This window comes from Cheilinus undulatus, linkage group 23 (assembly GCF_018320785.1).
Source record: "Cheilinus undulatus linkage group 23, ASM1832078v1, whole genome shotgun sequence".
Lineage (NCBI taxonomy): Eukaryota > Metazoa > Chordata > Actinopteri > Labriformes > Labridae > Cheilinus > Cheilinus undulatus.
In genome coordinates, this window is record NC_054887.1 from 29,687,119 (window position 1) to 29,706,997 (window position 19,879).

The 19,879-nt window shown below is 38.1% G+C and overlaps 2 protein-coding genes across 3 annotated transcripts; one reads left to right on the forward strand and one right to left on the reverse strand.

Moving 5' to 3' along the window:
- The first annotated feature begins 2,546 nt into the window (after positions 1–2,546).
- LOC121505219 (protein SCO2 homolog, mitochondrial) lies at positions 2,547–4,267 on the forward strand. The gene is made up of 2 exons (XM_041780332.1): positions 2,547–2,653; positions 3,360–4,267. Exon 2 carries the CDS (start codon positions 3,376–3,378, stop codon positions 4,219–4,221), a length of 846 nt encoding a protein of 281 aa, XP_041636266.1. The 5' UTR covers positions 2,547–2,653; positions 3,360–3,375; the 3' UTR covers positions 4,222–4,267.
- Positions 4,268–7,747: 3,480 nt separating this feature from the next.
- ncaph2 (non-SMC condensin II complex, subunit H2) lies at positions 7,748–17,894 on the reverse strand. 2 transcript variants are annotated; one of them, XM_041780919.1, is made up of 20 exons: positions 17,779–17,858; positions 15,819–15,954; positions 15,585–15,686; positions 14,383–14,444; positions 14,221–14,302; positions 13,897–13,953; positions 13,731–13,810; positions 13,444–13,601; positions 11,082–11,242; positions 10,852–10,929; positions 10,523–10,586; positions 10,349–10,450; positions 10,216–10,260; positions 10,072–10,142; positions 9,869–9,983; positions 9,668–9,760; positions 9,426–9,475; positions 9,195–9,296; positions 8,947–9,096; positions 7,748–8,124 (listed from the first exon to the last, which is right to left on the reverse strand). In XM_041780919.1, the coding sequence occupies exons 2-20, from the start codon at positions 15,924–15,926 to the stop codon at positions 7,996–7,998; spliced, it is 1,809 nt and encodes a 602-aa protein (XP_041636853.1). In that variant the 5' UTR covers positions 15,927–15,954; positions 17,779–17,858; the 3' UTR covers positions 7,748–7,995. The 2 variants fall into 2 exon arrangements, with proteins under 2 accessions (XP_041636853.1, XP_041636851.1); XM_041780917.1 differs by having other exon boundaries at positions 7,749–8,124; positions 15,819–15,936; positions 17,779–17,894.
- Positions 17,895–19,879: the final 1,985 nt, after the last annotated feature.

The window sequence follows — 19,879 nt, forward strand, 5'->3', positions numbered from 1 at the left end:
TTTTTAAGGTGGGAAAGTTACATACTGTATTTTATATATAAATATAACAAAGTTACTCATTGTTGATAGCAGACTACATCGATGTACTTTTCCAGTATCCATATTGGGATGGGTTTAAGCTTAAGAGTGCTATATACCAGTGTTGTGTATGAGTGTGCAGCGCTGCAGAGAGAGTTATATAAGAGCTTCAAACAGGCCTGCAGAGACTGGAGGAGTCTCAGAGAAACACTTTAGATTCACTTTGTTCTTCAGGATTATATAAAGACACAAAAACTGCAGGTCTGAATCCTACAGACTCACCAAGACGATGAGCATCTGAGGTTGAAGAGACAGAAATACTGGAATTAAATAATACTGAAGAGTATTTGATATGCTAAATGCCTTAAACTGGCTAAAACATTAAGTTTCACATTTGACAAAAAGTTATAACAGTTATTTATCTGATACACAACTATATTATGATAAATAGGCAAATAAGTAAGATAATAATGATCATGCATTGTATCTATTAGTTTAAAACAGGAAAAGATAAGCTAAGAGGCTTTGATAGCATGTAAAAATTAATATCAGATACCTATCCTAGTGTCACAAGGTTGTAGCTTAATTTTAGATTTACTGATACTTTTGATATCAAGTGTTTCTAAATAATTTAATCTCTATTTTCTGTTTATCAAGTACTTAAAGTGGCAACACTTTAAAAAGGGGGGGTTAAAACACTCAAAAACTGCAGGAAACTCCTGCAAACTGTCTAAATTGTACAAAAACACTGGCAGTCATCGTGTTATTGCAATTTAGTCAATGCGCAGGAGTTAATCTGCAGTCACTGATCATTAAAAACAAGAAAACGGCCAACATTGGGGGTCTCAGACTTATATTTCTGTTGCATGTGATGACATAAAATACATGGATAATATACACAACAATATATTAACTCTCTGATAATAATAAAATAAATGAGCATTGCTTTATGACTGCAAAAATGCATTATTTTGGTGCTATAATGCTATGAGCACAATGATGTGCACAGCATGCTTATTTCATACCTGAGATACAGACCAGACATGGAGACGTTGTTCCATGCACATAGCTCACGGTTCAATGCAGTCTGATATGGCATGTATACTGATAAGTTTACTTAGTATGGCACTGCAGTATTTGTGTTGAGCAGTGACGTGTGTTATGACCTCTTTCTGCTTCCTACAGAGTTCATGAATAAAACAGAAGAGAGCCAGCAGAGGAGAGTAGAGGAGAGATTATCCAAGGAAAGGAGAAGAAAGGTTTATCTTAAATACAGAGACAGAATCTCTCCAGAGACCGATTAATTACTGATGTGTCCTACGGGTGCCTCAGAGGACCAAAAATAGGACACACAGAGGAATCAAAGACACAATAAGACACACAGTCTGACATGTGCACCATGAAGGTCACAAATAATCCTCTATACAGCTGCAGTATCATCCTACCGCTTCATTTAGCTCTTGACTTATGCTTAAAGGGCATCCACTCTGACTCTGACACCGTGTTTTCAGGTACTGAGCAAGTATAACATGCTTATAAAGAAGCTTTGGGTCCACCATACTTTACTTGGTGTCTATTTCAGACACATGGGTCCGTCACGGCTACATGGCGGTACATGCCATGGGTTAGCACTATCCCCTCAAGCAAGAAGACTCCTGGTTCAGATCCTGCTCAGACAGGGTCAGACAAGGCCTTGGTCAGAGTTCGCATGTTCTCTGCATGCATGGGTGAGTTTCCTCCGGGTGCTCAGGCTTCCAAAGACATGCTCGTTAGGTTAACTAGGGTCTCTAAATTTCTAGCTAGAATTGGCTCCAGCCCCTAACAACCCCGAACAAGATAGGCAGTGTGGATAATAGATGGATGGTAGATGATATCCATATCACCATAAAACACACAATATATGTCATAGAGTTCAAAGAAAGATTTTCAGTTAGGTATGATAATGACTTGCAATGACAGCTCATCCAGACAACTATGTTTCTGTGTATTTTGTTTAAATAAAATAAAAATTTATTTGTATATCAATATTAGAAGTAAGAGGGGAAAACATCCCCTTTATTTTTCATTAAAAAAATTATAAGTTGGCTATCATTTTTATCTTTAGAAAAATCTTTTAATATTGTACTACAATGCAAATAATAATAACTATAATAACTAAAATAATAATAATGAAAATAATCATTAAAGTTTGACGACTAAGGCTACCTTAATTTTTTGGAATATTTTAGGTTTTCCGTACATTTTCTGTCGTCATTTGGCTTTTTTTGTTTTTGGCTAAACATATGCAAAAAAAAAATATAAAACGTCTCTTAGGCGCCATCAGCTGGAGTCCTCCGGTCAGGTCATATCACGAATCTGCTAATTTGATCATTTCTTGTTTTAACAACCATGAAACGTGAGTATTCTTCAGATGGTTTTTTCCGTGATGAATGAACAAGAAAAATAATTATTATTCAGCATCCTACTGCTAATTTATCGTTCTTTTTTTAATGTATGGCATTTTTTTTTCGAATCTGCTAACCGGAACTCAAGATAGGTAACTGCAGTTCATGTGTTTCACAACCGGCTCCGTTTGACTCTGACAGAGCTAACTTCATGTAAGAGCCAACATTGTCTGTCCGTAGGAACACTGAAGGTGAGTTATTATTTTATTGAATGTGTTTTATCGCTGTTAAGATTACAATGTAACCGTCAGCACGTTCGCATTATATGCTAATAGCCCTGTCAGGTAGCCTTTTAACCGCATGTTAACGGTAAAGTGACCTGGGGCTTCCGTACATAAGTTTTATGACTTTGCTTTTAATTTAGCCGTCAGCAATACGCTTATAAAATTCAGCGCTAGTTTATTACCTTGCAACGGACCGTTCTATACCCTAAACCGACCTGATATCTCTTAATAACCTTGATGTGGTACGTGTAGTTTCATGTCCCGGTGTATCGTTGTAAAGAGTGACCGTGCTAACTGGTGACTTTTGGCAGCGTGCGTACGTGATGGTTGTACGAAAGCGAGTACTGCCCTCGCGCGTGCACCTAGTTTACTATGTAAATGTCAAAATATCCTCATCAGATTTGCATTTAATGAAAATAAAACTATATGAGGCGCTTAGTTCTAAACTTTTATATTATTCAGGTTAAAATGAAGCGATGTTTGTAGCTGTTTGATTACACCATCCGGTTTTTAATTACATATTTTTTATAAAATACATGGTATAGAAAAATATAAAGTAAAAGAGTATAAACCTGATTACTGTTTGTGTTGTTTATTTATATATTTTTTTTCTTTTTTTTTTAAGTGAAATAGTCTGATTACATCTTGTTTTTCTTTCTGTTGTGTGTTGCAGGTCATCTGGGGCGGTGATGTTGGGGCTCAGGTGCATTGTGGGTGACCTGCGTGGTGGAGTCCGACTCCTGAGAAGTCTTCGTCATGTCCAACAGTCGTTTGTCTCCTCCTCCTCTCTGACGTCACACACTAAGCCTGTCGGACTGCAGCGTGGTCCTCCTCCTCCCCCTGTGAGGCGTTTCCTGTCTCAGGACCAGAGCTCGGCGGGTCATTCTGCTCGGCTGAAGCTGCGGACTCGCCTTGTGGTGACTCTGGTGTTCGGCGGCGGTCTGATGGCGGTGTGGTGGTACGTTTACGCGGAGAAACAGCAGAAGCTCCGTCAGCAGCGTCTTCGGCAGCTTCAGCAGGTCGCTCTGGGTCAGGGTAACTTCAGCCTCCTGGACCACAGGGGGCAGCGCAGGACGAAGAAGGACTTCCTGGGCAGCTGGGTGCTGCTGTACTTCGGTTTCACGCACTGTCCTGACATCTGCCCTGATGAACTCGACAAACTGAGCGCTGTGGTGTCAGCTCTGGACAAGGACTCTTCTCTGCCCCCCGTCCAGCCACTCTTCATCACAGTGGACCCAGAGAGGGATGACGTCCCCGCACTCGCCCACTACATCAAAGACTTTCACCCCCGTCTGATTGGACTGACGGGGACGCCGGAGGAGGTCAAACATGCAGGGCGGGATTACAGAGTGTACGCCAGCCCTGGACCCAAAGACGAGGACGGGGACTACATAGTAGATCACACAATCCTAATCTACCTGGTGAGTCCTGAGGGGTTGTTTTTGGATTATTACAACAGGATGAAGAACCAAGAACAGATCACAGAGAGCATCAGGAACCACATCAAGAACCACGTTGCACTCACCAACACCTGAACCCATCATGGGAACTACAGACTGAAAATAAAAATCTTTAAAAATGTGAGGTTTCTCTGTGGATGATCTTTCTGAAGTTGCTGATTTTCAGATCCAGTTTTTTAAGATTATAATCCCCCGATCGACATAACAGAGAGTTTGTCTAGACCGTGAGACTGCACACCTGCTGTTTGTGGAGATTCCACCGACATGAGATCTCACAGAAACTTGTGTGATCAAACAGCAGAAAAACAGCCTTGTTGTTTGTTTTGCATGGGATATTAGAGGCACTTGTGTTGTTGTGATAGTCCTGCAAGCAGGTTTATTTCCCCTAGATATTTAAATTGGCTCTGGGCAAAGTTGTGTGTATGTTAGCTGCCATATTTGCAAGCTATACTAGCGTGCTACATCTGTTTGGTGGCACGTCCCAGTCTGCACGCTCTCTATATTTGGTATTCTGTCAGAAGCTGTTGAATTGGCAAGACTCTGATTCAATCAGGAGCAGAAAATAATCAATTTGATAACACACTCTTGAGGGTTGTTTGGACAAATAATTGGTCAGGACAAGGCTGGGAGCTCTGCCCCCTAATTATCTAGTGCAATGCCACCCAAAGTGTGGTTCTGGGACCACTAGTGGTCCCAGCAGATGGGCTGTTTTTGACCTTATACATACTCGAGGACATGTCAAAATGCCACTTTAAAGCCTAAGAAGTAACAAAAGACAGCCAGAAGATTTAACCCACATCACTTTTTCAACGTTTATTTTGTCTGATGTTCAGAATGGGTGTCATGGTTTAACTGGTGCTGAATTAACTGGTGACACTCCATCAATTATTCTACTTTGCTGCTGCCTTACTGCTACTAGAAAAGGGTTTATAAAGTCACAGTGTCCAATTTAAAAGATCAATATTAGAAATTAATACAGGCAGGGCTGGGAAATTAATCGAAAATGAGATTAAATTGCAGTATGGCCCGCTGCAGTTTTCAAATCACAGAAGGGGCAATTTTTCTTTAATCTAGAATTTGTGTCAAAATATCAGTTTCAAACTTTTTTTGCAGCTGAGACGTTATGCATTACAGATCCATTTTTTTAGAATAGTCTACAGAAATCCTACTTTTTTGGACATTTTTTTTAATTGAATGTAAGAACAACATAAAAATTATAACTCCTTTTAATACAGGGCCGTATTCTGGATTCAAGTCTAACCTGAGGCCCAACAGGGTCACCTTTTTAACCATAAACTGTCAACCTTGCTTCAACGGTAATAAAATATTTAAAAAAAACAACTTGGCACTGATGATAAATGATTTTGATATTTAAAAAGTTAAAAAGATAAGTTTAAAGACTCACAATCTGAGAAAAGTAAATTTATAAATTCAAAAAGGTGAGAAACATGAAATTGAAATATATATTTTTAAAGGCAAATATATTAGAAAGAAAGTCAAAGTCAAAATAGAATTTGTCATCATTAGATTAAAAGTCAAAATATGATTCAAAATTTTAGATTGTGAGTCTAAAAAGTCAAACTATGGGATTATGAAGTCAAAGTTTGGAGGTGAAAATATGAGATAAAATACAAAATAATTGGCCAAAATATGAATTAAAAATTATAATTATAAATTTTAGAACTCAAAATATATAAAAAGTCTAAATTGTGAGTTGAAATGTTAAAAGTACGAAATAAAAAGTCAAAATCCTAAGTTTGAGTCCTAATTGTTAGATGCAAATTGAAAATGTGAAATTAAAACACAAATCATTTTCTTTTACACATTCTTGACTTCTTATATAATTATTTTTACTCCTCCTTCAGATTTTATGACTTAACATGGTTATCTTAAATCATCAAGAACAAGTTTATTTTTTTTTCTTGAGGAAATCTGCAGACCTCAACCTGATGGGCCAGTTCTAACAGAAATATCAGCTAATCTTGCAGGCCGAATTTGGCCCCCAGGCCTTGAGTTTGACACCCCTGCTTTAATACATCAGTTGCTATCCAACTTGCAATAGGAGTCAAAATCATCACAATTAGATATTTTCAATTTTTTTATCTAATATTGTGGTAGTTATAATATAGAATCATTTATTGCTTGTGTTTGTTGATTTAAAAAAAAACCATAATATGAGGAATTTAAAAAATAATCGCATATCAAATTGCAATACTGGGGAAAAAAATCACACATAGATTTTCCCAAATCATTCAGCCCTCGTAGGTAAACTCCTGCGCACTGACTAGATTGTTCAAACATGTCTGCAATGTTTCTGCTTTGTATGCCACGGTCTGTGTGCAGGAATTGTCTGTAAATTTTGGTTACTGAACCAAAAATGTTTCCAATATTGGGTGCCTATGACATCTCTTTGTGAGCTGTGGTATCAGAGCTTTATAAGTTGGTTTTTTGTTTTGTTTTGTTTTGTTTTACCAGAATCATGTCAAATTTTAAAACTCCTGGGTGAACCAAGTGTTTGAACTCAAACAGCAGGGTCTATTACCCTGATTTTATCTTGACATTTTCCCTCCTGGACCCCTGGTTCTTTTCCCCCTCACCCCTCCATTAACTAACAGGAAAACTTTCTCCTGCAAGGGACAAGTGTTAATAAGCACTCTAAGGGGTTTTTCTGGGTAGGTTACCCTGAAAATCTCATGGTTGCATGTGTGAAAAGAGCTTTAAAGAACTAGTGTGGAGGATTTAGCAGCATCTAGTGGTGATGCCTGGACTGGACTTCTGTAGAAACATGGCTGACTGAAAACGACGAGGGTAGCAAAGGTTGTTTCATGTCGTGTTTGCACTGAAAATTAAGATTATTTTCCATTAAATCCTCCTCTTTTTTACACACTGGTTTATTTAACTATGAAATTAAAATGCTGTCCTGTGCTGCAGGTGAACTTTCTTCACTCTAGCTGTGAAATATTGCCCTTAAATCAATAATCTGACTGTTCAAACTTCAACAGACCATCCCTATTTGATGTTTTCAGGTGTAGAGGGATTCATGAGTGATCAAGTTTATTGTCTAATAAAAACAGAGTTAATGAGTGAACATCTGCTGTCTTATTAATGGTTATGTTTTGAAAATTAAATAAAATCTGAGTTTTCTACCTTTTGTGTAGTCCTATGTTATTTTTACGTGAGATTGTCTTTTCCTTAAATCCTTGGTTCCTGACCTGGGGTCCGGGATCCCCTTGGGGGGGCACGATGGATGGTCTGCTCTGAGATTGTTGAAATTAGGTTCACTCAAACTACCAAAAATCATGATAAAATCCACATAAATAGGTTATACCAAGGTGTTTTGCTAATAACACTTGTGGTTTGGGCTATTGTGTTTGGCTTTAAATGATGAAAACAATTCAAATGTCTGTATTTCTGACAGAAATATGTTCTCCATATTTCTCCATGTGGGTCCTGGAGGGTGCAGCTCTATGTGAAGCAAGGGCTCAATGGAAAAAAGGTTGGGAACCACTGCCTTCAATGACCAAAGATGTAGCTTTACAATCTGTCCATACAAGGAATTATTAGTGCTTAATCTTTGTAAACCACAAGCAGAAACAAAACTTTTTTCTTTATTAACAAACATTTTATTACAAATTCATATCTTAGGAGCTCCTGAAGGACAGGGCACTTGATTATAAAACATATTTTCTTTTTTAATAAAGACTTAAACACAGAGACGGACCATGATTGAATAATAGCAGGAATCAGACGTACAGAGAGAAAAACAGACAGAAAACAAGGTTGATGCTTGATATAAAAAGTACAAATGTCCCGTCAAGAGCAAGCATTTATGTGACCTGGTGAGTCTTCTTATTGTGAAGCCGCCATCGTTTTGAATCTGTCCGTCGCTCTGTGAGTGCTCAGCAGGGTCAAACCCATGGAGTCCACACTCTCCTCCAGACCGACCGCCGAGTCCACCTCCACCGTGTAGTCATTCGCCTGAGAGACACAGATCACCATGTTTATTAAACATTTAAGAAGGATTACAATTCAGCCACCAGGAGGTGTTCAATCAAAACAACAACCAAAGATGAGGGTAGTGACAGACCAATCAGAAATTAAGGGGCAGTACTTTCAGACGCGGCAGAGTCATGACGTAAGCAAGCAGCAACAAGAGGCCGGTGCAATTATGGCGGAAGAGATTAGCGTGGATGCTGCTAAAGCACCAGTTTTATCAGAACTTGACGACATTTCTTCGTTAAAAGAAGAACGAAAACCACAGTAAGTTGTTTTCTTTTCAAGAATGACAAAAGTCATGTTATGCAGTTCTCTATGGAGTTTACTCGTTGGTAGGGGCGCAGCTCCGTAGCGACTACGTCACTTGTTTTGTTGCTCTGATTGGCCCGTAAAGATGTGACAGACAGAACGTTCATCCAATCACCCTCCGAGTTTCATTTTCAAAAGCTCTGACCTTTCCCAAACACCGTCTATGAGAGGTTTACCAGATGGATCAACGTCAAGTGCAACTTTATTTATAGAGCGCTTTCAAAACAAACAGAGTTTGTACCAAAGTGCTGATGTGTGAAACAAATCCATCTGGCATGTCAGGTTACCTTTCTCAGGTTCCCTGCTAAATTAAATTGTTGTAATCAACCTGAGAAAATCTTGAGCAATCAGTCAATTGGCTGTAGAGAAAAAATTGAATGCATAGAATTAAAAATAACAGCCTGTACATTCTTTGCCAGCTAGATCAACCAGTAGCCAACTGCTAAACTTTATTTAAGAACTAATAAAACCATCGTTATTTGCATGTGTACTCACCAGCTGCAGTGATGCCAGCAGATATTTGCAGGCTTCAAAGTTATCCAACCCAGCGACGATGGAGGCAAAAGATCGACGCTCACCAACGGTGTCCAGCTTTTCAATGATCCGACCGCCATAATCGTGAATGTCAAAGGCCGGGCGTTCCTCCTGAGAACCCACAGGAAAGAGCAACATGTTTATTACCTCAGGAAAATAATCAGACGTCTATTCTCCAGGTAGAGATGTAAATCTTTATGTGTGTTTACCTGCAACTGCAGCTCAGGTTTGATTTTGTCCTCCCAGTCTTTAACTCGTCGACTCAGAGCTGTTTCCTGAGTGTAACCGCGACAGTTCACCACCAGCTGCTCCTAAAATACAGACACAGGAAACACAACAAGCTTTGATTTTTTATCTTTAAATATTACCTATAAATACAGATGTTTGAGTCCGAAATCCTGTAAAACCTCACGTTTATATATTCAACAAAGTTCTCTTACCACTCGCAGCTTCACCAGATCCTCATAACTCAGCTCGTCTTTTTGAACGTCTGCAAACACAAAAAGGTCAATTTCAAACTTTTCTATCTTATTAAAGACACTGATGTCAAACTACTCTACAGACTTAAGTTGACTATTTCATTATCAAACAAAGCAACTAAAAATGTGAGACAAATGTTGGAGATTTTTGGGTTTCAGCAAATGCAGGCATGCAGGGTTTTATTCTCATCTCTCGTTATTACCCGGAGAAATGAAGTCAGCTCCTCCTCTAAACTCAGCCGGAACATCTTCAGGAAATGCGTCGTGTTCGTTATCCGACGTGTCGTCATCGCCACCTAAAAGACAATTATAAAAAGAAAATAGAAATGTTATAAAATACAAATATTATCTAGAACTTGAAGCAACACAGATAACATCACCATGGAAGTGTGGAGAAGTTTTACCCAGCAGGTCAGGATGTCTGAATCCATCCACAGGCTCCTCCCCCTCCTGCTGGGGCTGCGGCTCCGCAGGCTGCAGGAAAGTCCGCCGCAGCTCCTCATCAGAGACGAAGACACCCTGAGTGACATCATCACACACCAATAATGACATCAGAACACAACATCAACAAATGAAAGCACATTCACAAACACGTTCATGATCATACCGCTCTCCTGAAGAGCTTCTTGCGAGTCTTCAGCTTATCTTTTATGGTGCTCACGTAGATGTAGTTCAAGTCTGAAATTCAAAACATCATTAAATCAAACATCTTTGATTAAAGATATGAGAGGAAAAGAGTAGAAAACATTACCTGTAAACGTGGGCCCGGTTTTTAATTTGTGCTCTGGAGGATCAACTGAAACAAAAACAAAACATCTCCGAGTTATGTCACCCTCATCATCACTAGAATACATCTCTATAACAGAGGTGAATGTTGTCCTTACAGGTTCCTGTGAACCAGCTCCTGAAGTCCTGCAGAGCTCCTCCTCGTTTCCGTTTTCTCTTTCCTCCATCGTCCAAACCATCAGGAACCTTATAACATTTACCTGAACAGGTGATAAAAACAAGTCAGCAAACAGAACAGACTGAAAAAAAACCATGAGAGTCCATAAACTAACCGGGTTTGGAGGGTTTATCCTCTCTGAGGACGGCGTACGGGTCGTGAAGCGTCCACACGCTCACCTGGAAGAAAAAACAAAGAAGAAAGACTGGTTTAGAGAAGATGAGAAGTTTTAACTATGAACATATTAGAGCTGCCATGATACAAAAGGTTAAAGACACAACTTGTGTACTCTCATCCAGGCAAAATGCATGCAGATGCAGGATAAGAAAAATGGACTGCATAAAAAAGCAAAAAGGTCTATTTAGCTCCCAAAGGGGTAGCTTTATTTAATTAACAGCCCTAATTTAAATCTGATAAACTGATGATTAAATATAAAATAAATACCGGGGGCACCGTCTCCTTCTTCTGTTTGTCTTCCTCCACCTGTCGTCTCTCTCTGATCATTCGGCCTTCACTCGGAGCCTGAGACACAAACACAAATATTCAACGTTAACAGAAAAACCACATATCAGTGCGTAGCAGCTACAACATTTCTGTCCTGTTAAAGCAATGCAGTCTGTATGCTGTAGCACTTTCTGTAAATAACTTAAAACATCTCCTGAATCAGCAGAGACCTGGTGTCTGTCCACGTGTTCCTCTACGTCCTGCTCCATGTGGACGTCTTCAATCGGGAGGAAGTCGTCTGCAGCATCATCTCCGTTTTCTACGGCATCAGGTGGAACTACAGCAGCTTCAACTGGAGCTTCAGATGGCGCTTCGCCTGGAGCCACAGGGTCTGGATGGCGAGATATTTCAGAAACATGACGTGAACCAGCACCTACAGCTAATTTGACATGCAGTCACAGATAAAAGTATTGGCACCCCCGGAATTTCTCCAGAAAAACTGTTGCAATTACAAATGTTTTTGGTATACACCTGTTTATTTCATTGAGTTGCACTGGAACAACACAAAAATGACAGGAGACCGAGGAGAACCCCACTGCTGGCAAAGAGACATAAAAAAGCCAGACTGGAGTTTTCAAAAATGAACCTGAGTAAGCCTCAGTCCTTCTGGGAGAACATTTTGTGGACAGATGAGACTAAGGTAGAGCTTTTTAGAAAAGCACGTCATTCTACTGTTTACAGAAAACGGAGTGAGGCCTACAAAGAAAAGAACACAGTACCTACAGCCAAACATGGTGGAGGTTCAAAGATGTTTTGGGCTTGTTTTGCTGCCTCTGGCACTGGGTGCCTTGACTGTGTGCAAGGAATCATGAAATCTGGGATTCCAGGGGTGCCAATACTTTCATCCATGACTGTAGAACTTTAAAGAAATGAAAAAGCAGAGCTGAGAAGTTACCACAATCTCCCAGTATAATATATATAAAGATACACAGCATAGTATTTCTTTTGCTCCTCTTAATGTGCTGTGATGTTTAAAGATTGGTTTGCTAAATACACATTTGTAAAATCAAGTTTATGACAGTAGAGGAAGAAAAGCTGTTAAAAAGGCACAGCTAGCCTTTTAGCTCATGGCTCATTGGCCCTGTTCATTTGTTGTTCAAGTGTCTTCACTGCATAAAGCACTCATGTAAATGTTGCTGTGAGCTTAGAGGCAAGCAGTGCCTTTTTAACGACTTTTCTCCCTTATTTTGTCACAAACGTACTTTTAAATCACGCAATGAAGGGACGGATAGTTAAGGTTGGTACCCCTATAGAAGGGTTCCAAAAAGGCGGGATGGTATAGGTCAGTTTTTAGGGACCCTTTACACACAGGGATGTCAAACTCAGGGCCAAATCCAAAGTCTGTGGCACAGTTATACCCGGCCCAGCAGGTCATGTGATATTTTTATTATAACTGGCCCACCAGTATGAGGTCTGCAGATTTCCTCCAGTATAACAATGTAAACTTAACCTTGTTGATTGAAAAGATCCTTGTTAAGTCTTAAGAATTCAAAAGAGTAAAGAGTTAAAATAATTTGATAAAAAGTCAGGAATGTGGGAAAAGAAATTTGTGGTTTTTGTTCTATTTTCTAATTTGCATCTCACAATAATTACTTAAAGGTATGGTTTTGACTTTTTATATCATATTTTGAGGATATGGATTCACAATTTTAATCTTTAAGTCATATTTTGACATTTTAAATTCATGAACTGAATTTTAATCTCAAATATTAACCTTTTGGATTTAGAATCTTAAATTTCTTCTCATCTTTGGACCTTTATAATTTAATATTTTTAATTCTATCTCGTATTTAACATTTTATGACAGAATTTTAAATTATATTTTGACCTTTTAACCTTATGAATTTGTTTTTTATCTCATACTTTGCATTTAAAACTCATAATTTTGAATTTTCTCATATTTCACCTTCGAAACTCTTGAATTAAGAATTTTTTTCTTACATCTTGACCCTTTCAGCTCTTAAATATAATTTTTATTCCCAATTATTCACATTTTTTTATTCAAAAATTTCACTTTAATTTTGAATTTTATCTCATATTTTCTCTTTAAAACTCATAATTTGATTTTTGGTTTATATTTTGACCTTTTTAACTCATAATTTTTAATTTTATTTAGTTCTTTAAATTTTAAAAATCCTAATTTTAACTTTTGACTTTTTTATCTCAAAATCATTTATCATCAATGTTACATTTTTCCCCTATAATTGTTAACGGTGAAGATGAGGTTTACAGTTAATGGGAACATTTTGACCCAGTTAGGCCCTCAGGTTAGACCCAAATTCAGAATTTGGCCCCTGCTGTGATTGAGTCCAACATCCCTGATGTAATGATACACTATTTTGTACACGAACTTTAATGGAAGTGATCAGATACGGCGTAGGCAGGTGGTTTCAGATTAAAGGATGTCACTTAAGATACTGTATACTGTTAAAGCAAAGTGTGGTTGCATGTACGAAACGCAGTCGATTCTGTATCCAAATGCCCAACATGGAAGTTGCTGCACGATAAGAACGACCGTTCTCAAAAACCAACCTTGTTGTTGTTGATCACTCAGAGCAGATTCTTGACCGTTTTCCAGCAGGAACCTTGAAGCAGCAGACCCCAGAGTGAGCAGGATCATGTCCTCGACTCCTGGGATGAAGATGTTGATCCTGAAATCCTTCAGACTGCACAAGATCTCTCCTTTCACACTGAGACACAAAAACACAGGTCAGAGATTCACAACGACTAACTTCAAGCCACCATCGGCCACATTATATAAATGAAGAAACCATGACTGTTTTATAAGATACTCTGAATGAATTTGCCATCACACTGACCTGATGAGAGGAAGTTTCTGCTTTTCACGGGTTTCAGGAGGAATCAGAGACTCAGGAGGAAGAGGAGTGACACTCACAGCCTGAAAATCAAACAAACATAATAAGTTACATCATCATTACTGAACAAACGACAGGATTTCAGTTTGTAAGTTCAGGTGCAACTGACCGAGTTGGAGTCAGGTTTCTGTGTCCTCTCTGAGTCGTCGAGCTCCATGGGAGTGAACTGACAAAAAAGAAACAAAAACTGATGAAAGTGAAAAGAAATTCAAAAAAATGAAGTAATTACCATTGAAAAAACTATACTGTAATCACAAAATAATATGATTATGGCAAGATCTCCAGAAAAAAAACAGAGTTTACTCATTATTGTGGGGAAAGTGAGTGAAATAAATGATGGATGAATGTCCTCTTTGTTCGTATGAAAAGACGGGAAAATGTCTGCATCAATAACATTGTTGATTTTGAGACAGTGTGTGATTTTATTTCTCACCTCGGCTACATCGTCAGCATCATGTTGGCTCGTTGCTCCATCTGCGCCATCCCCCTGAGCGTCTGCCGCCTGTTTACTCCGTCTGTCAGGGACACAAATAAGAAAAACCTCTATTATTAGATCATGGAAACAAAACAAACATGTTCAAGGCTAAAGGCTCACTTCTTGTTCCTGTCGTTGATGTACTCCAGAGTTTGGTAGACCAGGCTGTGCAGGAGCTCCACCTGAAACACACGAAAAAGGATGAGCTTCTATGAAAACCCTGTAAACGAGGTTGACCCAAAACAGTCAAATATTCAATAATCAATCAACAGCCAATCTGTACCTCGAACACCTACTTCTGAGACAAAGATGCTTCCATTCCAGCTGTTTCAGGGTGTTGAATGTCTGATTTTAAATAAAATTACCTCACTTCCTATTTTATTTCTTGGTATCTTCAACCTCAGCAGATTCACAATAACTTAGAGACTAGGATCCAGTTTGGTACATTTATTTTGCAGTGGTATGCTTCTTGGTTTGATGCTTGACTGACAGCGACCTCATTTCAGTGTTATCTGTGGACAATATAAATAAAGTTTTGTACCTTGTAACTCTAGTCTCCTTTTTACTTGAAGCTTTGAGCCTTCTATATTTTGAACGGGCATTCGTAACATGGTTGTAAGGTGTACATCTTTATTTAAAGTCTAGAGGACAAATAGTTGAATTACACTGTTAAGCTCGTATATTCCAAATGAGAATATGGAAAGAAAAAACACTCGGTGACTAGTCGACTACAGGCAATATCTGACAAATCAAATTCAACTATGTAAATCTATAGCCACTTCGAATGCAGTGTTAATTTTGTCGACTAAAACTACGACTAAAAATGTTCGTCGACAGCCTTTTTTTTCATGACAAAAACTAGACTAAGACTAACAAAAATAGATCTGAGATGACTAAAACTGACTTCAGTTTTCATCAAGATGACCAAAACTAGAATAAAATGCAATGTAGTTTTTGTTGGACATTCAAAATCTGTGAAATTTCTCCACTGTGGGTAAATGTGTCAAAAAACAAAGGCATCTATAACTATTCTGCCTCTCAGCTGTAGAAAGAGACCCCATGTTTGGCAGAGTGCATAGATAACACTATCATGATTTGGTACCAGATTTAGGCAAAAAAATAAAAGCTTGCACTAAAAGTAAAGACTAAAAAGTGAGGACCTTTTATAGACTAAAACTAGAAATGGTAGAAATGACTAAAATGTGACCAAAACTAAAAGACATTTCATCTAAAGACTAAGACTGAGACTAAAATTAAAAATAGCTCCCAAAATTAACACTGCTGTAATGTTCATAATTAGTTTGGATTGCTTTCCATTTCACCTTCTTGCTGTAAATGCAGGCTGAGCCCTGAATCAACAGGGCAGCTTCTGCAAAGTTCAGTCTGGTTTTCCCTCCATCAAAAGTGATGCACATTTCATCCAGCTGCAGAGAAAGAAAGAGTTATCAGACAAAGAAACTTCCACTAAAAACTCCATCATTTTCTACAGCTTTATCTGTACTTCTTGATTTTCTCCCTTAGCTGGAACTCTGATGTATAACAGTCACAATTCCTACCTCTTCCAAATAGTCGTTTAGCTCTGAAGCCACATCGATGTCCCAGTTCTTGGTGAGCTCTCTGATGGGCTGCAGCAGGTGAGCAAACCTGCTCTCTGTGGACTCCATGACGATCTCACTAACAACAGAGCAACACCTTTATACCATAAAAATGACTGATTAGAACAGTGTTACTCAACCCTGCTCAACCAAAGAGCCAAACTGTTGAAAAATACATGCAAGAGCCACAATCTAAGTGGTGAAAGTGGCAATAAAAATAAGTTAAAGGTGGCAAAAATGGTCAAAAAGCAGCAAACATTGGGAGAAAAGTGGCAAAAATGGGTGGGAAGTGACCAAACAATGAGTTAAAGGTGGCAAAACATTGCAAAAAATGAGTGAAGAGTGACTAAAATGGTCAAAAATCAGCAAACGGTAGGAAAAATGTGCGAAATGTGACATTTAACTGCAATAGGCAGCTTAACTGAGTGAGAAGTGGCAAAAAGGGGCAACCAAATGGCAAAAAGCAGGATAAAAGTGTCAAAAAGGGGAGAAAAGTGACAAAAGTAAGTGGCAAAATGGGCTTAAAGCGGCAAACACAGGAAGAAAAGTGGCAAAAAAGGACAGGAAGTGGCAAAAACTGTCCAAAAGTGGTCCCAAAGTGACAAAAATGTGGAGAAAAATGAGTGAAAAGTGACTAATATGGGCAAAAATCAGCAAATGGTGGGAAAAATGGGCAAAAAAGCATCAACGAGTGGCAAAAAATGGGAAATTGGCAAAAAGTGGCAAAAAGGGGAGAAAAGTGACAAAAGTAAGTGGCAAAATGGTCTTAAAGCGGCAAACACAGGAAGAAAAGTGGCAAAAAAGGACAGGAAGTGGCAAAAACGGTCCAAAAGTGGTCCCATAGTGGCAAAAATGTGGAGAGAAATGAGTAAAAAGTGACCGAAATCGGCAAAAATCAGAACACCAGTGGGAAAAATGGGCAAAAAAGCATCGAGTGGCAAAAAATGGGAAATTAGTGACATATCTGATTAGCGAAAGGTAGCTTAAATGGGTGATAAGTGGCAAAAAGGGGCAAAAAAAATGCAAAAAACTGGATAAAAGTGTCAAAAATGGGCTAAAAGCAGTTAAATTGAATTCAAGTAGCAAAAAAAATTGCAAGTTAGGGCAATGGAAATATGGAGACAAAAAATAGCGGCTTACAATTAAGTTTGACAGTTAAAGCCTACTGTGTAAGTGTGGGAAAAACTGGTTAGTGTTACTTGCAATGGATAATTTCTGAGGTAAAAATGTTCTTTTTAAAGTTTTCTGGGGGAATAATGTTTCAAATTAAGACATAAAAGAGCCACAAATCATCACAAATGAGTCACATGTGGATCTAGAGCTACACGTTGAGTATCACTGGATTAAAACAATTATATCTATATTTAAATGTGCTTCTGTGAACTTCTTATAGGACAATAGCCATGATTTAATAAGGGCAGTATGTCTTTATAATATGCGGGGTTCCCTTTGGAAAAACAAACTCCAGAGGTCATGAAAACTTTACGTCCTGTCATCTTTGTTAAACACCGTGTAATATTTTAAATAAACAGCCGTTTGCTAAAGGGTGTGCACCAATTATGTTGTTAAATAGCCTAAATGTTATAAGACGCCGTAAATGCTGGATGAAAATAAACCCCTGGATGAAGTGATTTCAGCGCCGAGGATCACAGAATATCGGTCATTTAGGTGTTTTACCTTTCTCTTTCCTCTCATAATTCAAGTAAACAACAGTAAGTGAAGAAGAATTTGGCAGTTTATGAAAATAACTGATGCTGATTCACCGTCAATGTAAACGAACGAAAACAGGGCGACTTTAAAGTCTGGAATTCATCGTAAATCCCACAGATATATTCGTGAAACCTCGCTAAGGTCTTGCTTGATAATGTTAACCGTAAGTTTACGTTAGGTTTTAAAGTTAACTGACTGAAGAAAAACTCACCGTAATGGCAGTTAGCAGATCTTCTGGCAGCTAATGTTTGGCAGCAGTTAGCAACTCAAACAACCCGCGCTAACGTTCTTCTTCGTCATTGTTCGGCTTCCTATTCTTCCCGTTTGAATGAAAGCCGCTGTAGAGCGCCCCCTGCTGTGCGGGTGGTTCACCCAGAAACGCGCTATGACCACGTTATGACAGGGAACAAATTCAAAGCAGCAGTTTTAGAGTGTAATCAAGGGTAAAATTTCACTTTCTCACAGCTGTCATTTCCTTTGCGTTAAAATATTTTGATAAAAACAGTTACGACTCTTTTAATTATAAATATGCTCTGTAACTTTTACTCTTTTTATAACTTGTCCCAAAGACCACACTGGAAAAAAGAGGCCACTGAGCCTTGTCTGCAGTGGTCCCTAAATTATGGTACAAACTGCATCCTTTAATCCAAATTTCTCCCATCACACAAATCTTTGATGACATCTTAGAATTTATTCTGATTTATGGTTTATAAATCACCATAACCATGAGAGATAAGCTCTGTCTCTGTCCTTCTGTGTCTTTTTGTTTTCTTCTTCACTGTGTTTTTATCGTATCTTTGTTTATTTTTATGTTTGTCTTACAACTGTCACAAGATTATTTCTTTTAATCCTGATTAAACTCAGATTTTTTTGTAGTACATGTGTTTAATGGCTAGTTTCAGATACATTTTGAAATTCCACTCTTTTGAATTTTAAAGTGTTTTGGATTTTTTTAACTGTCTTAAACTAAAAGACAGCTAATTGACTTCCTTTTTGGATAAAGACCTGCTTTATTCTGAAAAAAGGACCTTTGGGTGCATTAAAATTTATAAAATGAACTTAACCATGGAAAAATGAACATGTTAGGGATTAAAAGGGAAAAAGCTTACAGTAAAGAAAGGAAAAACTCTGACAACAAAAGGCTCAGAAGACTTTTGACTCGTCCTCTGAGCTGTCTGTGAGTTTTTTAGAGTGAAATGAGAAATTAAGGAGCAGTGGTGGACTCATTTTATATCTCTGTGTCTGCAGGGAGACGCTGCAATTATTCTGAATTTAGAAAAGAAATTCAGAGCAGTAATGATGGGCCTGAATTAATCATAATTAATGCATTAATGCTGACCGCCTTAGTTTTTACCTTTTGTTTTTTGTCTTTTAGTCAATTTAGAGCACTTAGGTAGATGCCAGTGTTTTAAAAATGTACTATTTAATTAAATTTTATTGGATTTTTCTTTCATTTTTTTTGTTTTATTGCCTCCACCAAGGAGGTTATGTGATCGGGTGGGTTTGTTTGTTTGTTTGTTTGTTTGTTTGTTTGTTAGCAACATAACTCCAAAAGTAATGGACCAATTTTGATAAAATTTTCAGGAAATGTCAGAAATGGCATAAGGAAGAACTGATTAGATTTTGGGACTGATCCAGATCACCGTCTGGATCCAGGAATTTTTCTTTAAGGATTCTGTACTGTTGGGAGATAGGGCTAATGGCGGTCTGCACTGTCCGAGTGCTTTTCTAGTTTAAACTGGTTTTATTGTCAGTCTTAATCCCTTTGTGTTGTTTTCTTCTATGTTTCTCTTTCTTCTCACTGACGCCAGTTTCTGCTTTAGAAAAGTCTCTGTGCGTTTTAAAGATCTCTTGTCATAGGTGCATTATTGGCAAAGTTGCTGGCGCTGGCTATTTTCTCATTTAGTAGATACAGTGCTAATATTTTTAAGAATTTTTTGGACAAATGAATCTAACATGCATGCACAATCAGCCCCTACAACAGAAACACCAACATACAGAAACTTGATCAGTTTAAAATCTATTTTAAAATTAAATATTTCTTTATGCATGAAATGTTTCACAGTGTTGTTAATTTGGTACATCAGAGAAAATATTTGGTTCCACTTTGCTGTTAAAAATTAAACTCAAATTTCTGTAGTTGAGGAGTTTTTGTGTGCTTGTACTTTTTTAAAATCAGCTATTTAGCTTTTACTTTATTTCATTCTTCATTTGTTCTAAAGATATATTTTGGGGCTTTTTATGCCTTTATTAAGAAAAAAAAGAGAGTGGCCAGAGTCAGAATAGGGATGAGAGATTGGGGGAGAGACATG

What these genes read in the sequence shown, in the direction of transcription:
- ncaph2 (XM_041780919.1), bottom strand. Translation starts at nt 15,926, where the DNA reads ATGGAGTCCACAGAGAGCAGGTTTGCTCACCTGCTGCAGCCCATCAGA. An exon ending in CCTGCATTTACAGCAAGAAG is followed by an intron (nt 14,445 to 15,584) that starts GTGAAATGGAAA and finishes CGTGTGTTTCAG; the next exon opens with GTGGAGCTCCTGCACAGCCT. An exon ending in ATCTGGTGAAGCTGCGAGTG is followed by an intron (nt 9,297 to 9,425) that starts GTAAGAGAACTT and finishes TCTGTATTTTAG; the next exon opens with GAGCAGCTGGTGGTGAACTG.
- LOC121505219 (XM_041780332.1), top strand. Translation starts at nt 3,376, where the DNA reads ATGTTGGGGCTCAGGTGCATTGTGGGTGACCTGCGTGGTGGAGTCCGA.